General features: G+C 49.5%; 1 protein-coding gene across 1 annotated transcript; it reads left to right on the top strand.

Annotated features, from left to right (window-relative positions):
- The first annotated feature begins 258 nt into the window (after window positions 1–258).
- Window positions 259–3,503, top strand: JUN (Jun proto-oncogene, AP-1 transcription factor subunit). The gene has a single exon (XM_019623661.1). It carries the CDS (start codon window positions 1,234–1,236, stop codon window positions 2,236–2,238), a length of 1,005 nt encoding a protein of 334 aa, XP_019479206.1. The 5' UTR covers window positions 259–1,233; the 3' UTR covers window positions 2,239–3,503.
- Window positions 3,504–7,252: the final 3,749 nt, after the last annotated feature.

Genomic DNA, 7,252 nt, shown 5'->3' with positions numbered 1-7,252 from the left:
GACGTCAGCCCACAATGCACCGGGCGGGCCGGGAAAGACGCGCCGGGGAGGAGAGGAGCGGGGCGCGAGCCGCGCGGGAGGGGGAGGGGGAGGAGGAGAAAGAAGGGCCCAACTGTAGGAGGGCAGCAGAGCATTACCTCATCCCGTGAGCCTCCGCGGGTCCGGAGAAGAATCTTCTAGGGTGGGGTCTCCATGGCGACGGGCGGGCCCGCCCCCTTGAGAACGACGCAAGCCAATGGGAAGGCCTTGGGGTGACATCATGGGCTATTTTTAGGGGTTGACTGGTAGCTGATAAGTGTTGAGCTCGGGCTGGATAAGGGCTCAGAGTGGCACTGAGTGTGGCTGTATCAGCGAGGCGGGAGTGGAGGTGCGCGGACTCAGCGAGACAGTCAGGACAGCAGTCGAGTCCGAACTGCAGATCTGATTTTCTTTTCCATTTTCTCACCAACTGCCCAGAGCTAGCGCCTGTGATTCCCGGGCTGGTGTCTTGGGGGGAGCGTCCGAAGAGCCCCTTCTCCAGCCGACCCCAAGAGGAGAGCCCCACAGCCCGGGCGCCGCTGACAGCGCGGAGAGCGGCGACTGTCCCCGAGGGGAAGTCTGGCGAGCCGCTGCAACGGCAAAGAACTTTCCTGGCCAGGAGGACAAGGGACAAGTAGCCTCTGAGTCCCGGAGCGAACTTTTGCAAAGCTTCCCTCCGCCCCAGGCTGCCGCGGCGGCGGAGAGAGGAGGGACGTGCGCTCGCACCGGTGGCTGAACTTGGGCGAGCGCGAGCCTCGGCCGCCGGGCGCCCCCTCCCCCTCGCAGCGGAGGAGGGGACAGTGGTAGGAGTCCGGGCGGCGGAGACCCGCCGCCGACCGGCCCCTGCGGAGTCCGCGCTGAGTGCCGCCGCCGGGAGAGCCTCTTGTCGCCGGGAAGCGAGTTAGTCCGCGGGCTCCGAGGAGCCGCTGCGCAGAGGAGCGCTCAGTGAGTGACCGCGACTTTTTAAAGCCGGCAGCGCGCGAGAGCCGACAAGTAAGAGTGCGGGCGGCGGCTTAACCCTGCGTTCCCTGGAGCGCGCTGGTGAAGAGGGCGCAAGGGGGAGGACAGCCAGTGGGTGCGCGCGCTGTTAGCTCAACTTTGCTTGCCAGAGGCCCGGGGAGGCGCGGGTGTCCCCCGCTTGCCAGCGAGCTGTTGCGGCCCCGAAACTTCTGCGCGCCGCCCAAACTCACCCCACGTGAAGTGACGGACTGTTCTATGACTGCAAAGATGGAAACGACCTTCTATGACGATGCCCTCAACGCCTCGTTCCTCCAGTCCGAGAGCGGCGCCTACGGCTACAGTAACCCCAAGATCCTCAAACAGAGCATGACCCTGAACCTGGCCGACCCGGTGGGCAGCCTGAAGCCGCACCTCCGGGCCAAGAACTCGGACCTCCTCACCTCGCCGGACGTGGGGCTGCTCAAACTGGCGTCGCCCGAGCTGGAGCGCCTGATCATCCAGTCCAGCAACGGGCACATCACCACCACGCCGACCCCCACCCAGTTCCTGTGCCCCAAGAACGTGACGGACGAGCAGGAGGGCTTCGCGGAGGGCTTCGTGCGCGCCCTGGCCGAACTGCACAGCCAGAACACACTGCCCAGCGTCACGTCCGCGGCGCAGCCTGTCAGCGGGGCGGGCATGGTGGCTCCCGCGGTGGCTTCCGTGGCGGGCGGCAGCGGCGGCAGCGGCTTCAGCGCCAGCCTGCATAACGAGCCGCCGGTCTACGCCAACCTCAGCAACTTCAACCCGGGCGCGCTGAGTAGCGGCGGCGGGGCGCCCTCCTACGGCGCGGCCGGCCTGGCCTTTCCCGCGCAGCCCCAGCAGCAGCAGCAGCCACCGCAGCCGCCGCACCACCTTCCCCAGCAGATCCCGGTGCAGCACCCGCGGCTGCAGGCCCTGAAGGAGGAGCCCCAGACGGTGCCCGAGATGCCCGGGGAAACGCCTCCCCTGTCACCCATCGATATGGAGTCCCAGGAGCGGATCAAGGCGGAGAGAAAGCGCATGAGGAACCGCATCGCTGCCTCCAAGTGCCGGAAAAGGAAGCTGGAGAGGATCGCCCGGCTGGAGGAAAAAGTGAAAACCTTGAAAGCGCAGAACTCGGAGCTGGCGTCCACGGCCAATATGCTCAGGGAACAGGTGGCACAACTTAAACAGAAAGTCATGAACCACGTTAACAGTGGGTGCCAACTCATGCTAACGCAGCAGTTGCAAACGTTTTGAGGCGAGACTGTCGGGGGCTGAGGGGCAACGGAGAAAAAAATTACCGAGAGACAGACTTGAGAACTTGACAAGTTGTGAGAGAGAAAAAAAGAAGTGTCGGAGGACTAAAGCCAAGGGTATCCAAGTTGGACTGGGTTGCGTCCTGACGGCGCCCCCAGTGTGCACGAGTGGGAAGGACTTGGCGCGCCCTCCCTTGGCGTGGAGCCAGGGAACGGGCGCCTGCGGGCTGCCCCGCTTTACGGACGGGCTGTCCCAGCGCAAACAGAGCGTTAGACTTTTCTTTAACATTGACCAAGAACTGCATGGACCTAACATTCGATCTCATTCAGTATTAAAAGGGGGGAGGGGGAGGGGTTACAAACTGCAATAGAGACTGTAGATTGCTTCTGTAGTACTCCTTAAGCATACAAAGGGGGGAGGGGTTAGGGAGGGGAGGCGGGAGGGAGGTTTGTGAGAGCGAGGCTGAGCCTACCGATGAACTCTTTTCTGGCCTGCCTTCCTTAACTGTGTATGTACATATATATATATTTTTTAATTTGATGAAAGCTGATTACTGTCAATAAACAGCTTCATGCCTTTGTAAGTTATTTCATGTTTGTTTGTTTGGGTGTCTTGCCCAGTGTTATTTGTAAATAAGAGATTTGGAGCACTCTGAGTTTACCATTTGTAATAAAGTATATAATTTTTTTATGTTTTGTTTCTGAAAATTCCAGAAAGGATATTTAAGAAAATAAAATATTGAAAAAGTACCCCTCCCCCAACCTCTTTTCTGCATTATCTATAGATTACCTATCTAGGTGGAGTTGAAAGAGTTAAAGAGTGTCCCTTAGAATCACTCAGTGCTTCTTACTATCAAGCAGTAAAAACTGTTCTTCACCGGGCTTGAGAAATAACTGTAGCTGATGTTCTCATCAAGTTATACTCTTCCCTCCTCCACTATCTATACAGAGTTGCTTACAAAGGGTAGTGTGGCCTTTCAGGAGGCTGAGGGAAGGGAGGTTGTGGTGAAGAGGGATAGCCCACTGGAAGTCAAACACTTTAAAGTTTGGATTATATCAAGTGGCATGTGCTGTGACCATTTATAATGTTAGCAGAAATTTAACAATGGATGCTTAAGCTCAAAGCAAGAATAGTGGCAGAATTTTACAAAAGATGTACCCTTCCAATTTGGAATCTTCACTTGACCAATTCCTAGATTTAAAAAGATGGTCTTTGCTTATGAATATAACAGCATTCTTGTCACAATAAAGGTATTCAAATACCAATAACATCTTGAATTCCTTTCCCTTTACTACTTTTTTCTTCCCGAGCTCGATATTGAAACTTTTCTTTTCAGTCGCTGGGGTTAACATTACTGCCACTGAGGTTACTTGGTAGTTAAGCAGAGAATTTAAGGGAGTCAACACAGAAGTTGCAATCTGGGTGAAACAGTTTAATTTCTCTCTCTCTCTCTCTCCCTCTCTCTCTCTCTCTCTCTCTCCCCCCCCCACCCCTCCTTTCACTCTCTCCCTCCCTCCTTCCTTCTCTCTCAAATAAACACCTATGCCTAGACAAATTACCAGTATAGCAGTATAGCAGTTTACCATTTGGGATTCTTCTAATGTTTATCTCTTAATTTGTTTCTAAAATAATTAACTGTATTTAAGTAATTATTATAGAACCAGTCTCAAAAGATGGTAATCTAGATAGTGTGGGAAAGATTTGCAAGAGAAAACATGAACACCAACACCATGATTACAAGTGTAAATCAAACCTTAGCTCTGGGGAAATGGCAAACAAATCCTGTCTATAGCTATAACTTAGGAGATCAACAAGGCAGTACTCAACAAGGGAACAATTTTTGCTCAGTTGCTTTTTCATCCCAAGAGCCAGTGTGATTATCAAGCAGCATAAGCAATTTGATATCCAGGAATATTTAGTTCACAAACCACTAATTGAGGCAGGGCTGTTTGCTCATTAGCAGTGCTCTGGTCCCCAGCATGACTGGGAGTACTAATATCCTGCCTGTGGCTGTAAATCCAATGGCACAAAGAGTTTCTCCTTAGTATATCTGGGAGTGTAAGAGATTGAACAGGCATGTTAGCTGATCAGATCCACTCCGTTGGAATAATACTTCTTTAACAAAGGGTTACTGGGAGCACAGCCGAGTTTGCCAAACAGTGAATTTGCTGATGTCAGCAACCCGGAAGGTGAGTTGATTTTGACCATATGTAGGAATAGTCAGCAGAGGGACAATAAAGCACTTTGGGGTGGGGCTCTGTGGAAGCTAAACAAGAGTCAACTAGAAAAAATAAGCAGACTGGGGAATTAATTACCTGCAAAGGTAGACTAAGCCCAGACAACAGTGCAGTACAGAAAAGCCACACCACTCCCCAGTTTGCGTTAGACTCCAGTGTTAAAAAAAAAAAAAAAAGCCTGAAACTCAGGCTTATCCCTACTCTTGTTGGTTTCAACTAACATTCTGAATGTATATATCTGAAATTCTAACCATTCCAATAAAAAGTTAGAAAAAAATATTTGTGGTAGAGGAAAATAACCAATGATCTGTAAATTTGGGAGACAGAAAATCAGCTAATTGTAGACACTCAAAGGTTAATGTTATTTTGGCATTTGATGAGTGATTGTTTGGGTAACTAATAGTTGGAGAAAATAAACTTAGTAGCACATAAAGTCCTTAATCCTCTTTTAATTTGTTTTACATATGAGTATTTCAATTAGAGATTCTTAACACTTTGTGTTTGTTGTAGCAGACTCATGAACTCCATGAAGATACGTGCACACGTGAAGACACACACACTCCCATGGGAAGAGACATCATTAGCTTTCATTTGGTTCTCACCAAGTTCTGACAAAAAATGTTAATGCCTAAACTGAATCACTATGCACTCACTATGAAAAACACATCTTTGTGTGAATCTGAATCCCATGCCTTTTAACCTCTCCATGCTTCTGCTTGTGCTCGTTTCTCTTCCTGGCCTACTTTTCCTTCTGGTTCAACTAATGGATCCTACCCATTCTTCAAGGTTTGGCATAAGTGGCACCTTCTCTGTGCAGCCATCCTTGCCAACTCCCATCTTCAGTTGGAATAAATATTCCTCACGGAGCATCCATAACATTTTATCAAAACTTCTATGATTGTACTTACCAAAATATTATCATTGTGAACGTCTGTGTCTCCTGGCCAGACCCCTATCCCACTCATCTGTGGGCTCCAGACTCCTAGTACAGTGCCTGGTACATAGGGGATGTTCATAAAATAAATGCATGATGACTGAATGAACATGGAACTTAAACACTCCTCTAGAATAATTCCAGGTCTTTATTTCTTCCAGTGTAGAAGACCTCATTCGTTTTCAGATGCACAATTCCACATGGATTGATGACCCCCAGAGAAGTCAAACCTGGCCAATCACCAAGTACTAAAGAGCTTAGTTCTCAACGAGTGCTCTTAAAAGAAGAAAACTGTTACCACATGCATTCTTCCAGCCACACAGGGCATCCCCTCACTCATCCACTAATACAAGTGGGCCTCTTCTTATATAACATAGGTCTGCCTGGAACATTAGGCTTGGAGGTGGAGATGGGGAAGGATAATATGTGATCATTAGGCAGGCACAAAAAACAGTTCCAGGTGTGGCTTTATTAAAAGCAACCACTTCATTGGTAACAGCAGGAGGACTTTCTGTCTGTAAAGTTAATGTATTTCAGGGTTCCAGAAGTTAGTCCCCAATATTTGCTTGACAGAGACAAGGATTGTGCTAATGTATCTATTCCCCATGTTCTTTTAACGTTAGAGAAGATGTGCATCAGTTGAACTGAGGAAAATGACAAAGCCGTTTAGTCTGTCCTGCCCCTTGCCTCCACCACCCACTTCTACACAGGTCAAGTGGCATGTATGGAAGAGGGGAAGATGGGCCAGGAGAGCCCCAGAAAGTGAAACTGTCCCTTCCTAACTCTGGAACCTAGCCCCAGTTACTTGGTTTTGGACTTTTGACACCCCAAAGATGGGCATTCCCCTGGGCCTGGGTCTCCTTGAGGTCTTATGCTAAGTGTGAGGATTCAATGATAAGCAAGATAACACTCCCTGTTCTTAAGAAACACACAGCCTGGTGGGGAGGAGTGTAGAGATAAAGCAGAAAGAGGGTCCAGATAAGGGGAGGAGAAGCCATTATCAGGAAAATCTCCATGGGAGAGGTAACATTTGAGCTGATCCAGTGGGACGGACCAGGCGGAAAAGGTCGGAGGAGGAACTTCTGTGCAAAGGCACTGGGGCACAAGAAAACACAATGTGTTTAAGGACTTGCAAGCTGCTGCTTGAAGAGGCTGAGGATTAAGGCATGAAAAGAAAACTGAAGGGAAATGAAACAGGAAAGTTTGAGGGTCAGATTGTGAAGTAACATCTCTTCCATCTTAAAGAGTTTGGTTGTTATCCGTAGGTGATGGAGAAATGTAGAAGGATTTGAAGCACCGCAGAGACACAAACTCTCTCAACATAAGAAAGACTCCTGCTGGCAACAGTTTGGATGATGGCCTGGTGGGGAAGAGGCTAGGCAAGAAGAATAATACCAAAAAGAGGCGTTTAATTTAAAATGCCTATGGCATTTAAAGTAGTCCTAGAGTTGGGGAGAAATGGGAAGATGGGTTGGTTCAAGCTATATCATGTCACATTTCTTCCTACACAGCTTTTTCAAGAAGTTAGGCCTAAGGAGGACTATCAGGGAGTTCACTTTTCACCTAGGCTACCTGTCCCATACTTAAGCTTTCCTCTCCACTCTGTCAATTTGACATCTGAAGGAAAGTCATCTTACAAAATGGTCCAGAGCCGCCCCGCCCCCCCTCAGTGTCAGTCTGCTCAAATAAACAAATGTGAAAGAAAGAGGCTTGTGACCTCGCAAGGTCACGGTACAGAGTTGGTCCTCACTGCTGCTTTTATCTAGCCACCCACAATTGATTAAGTTCTGTCGGATTAATTGACCCGAACTATACAAGCTCTTTGAAATATAAACAAAGACCA

This window comes from Hipposideros armiger, unplaced genomic scaffold, assembly GCF_001890085.2.
Source record: "Hipposideros armiger isolate ML-2016 unplaced genomic scaffold, ASM189008v1 scaffold_557, whole genome shotgun sequence".
In the NCBI taxonomy this organism is placed as follows: domain Eukaryota; kingdom Metazoa; phylum Chordata; class Mammalia; order Chiroptera; family Hipposideridae; genus Hipposideros; species Hipposideros armiger.
The sequence above is the reverse complement of the archived record's forward strand: the minus strand, read 5'-3'. Positions and strand labels throughout refer to the sequence as shown.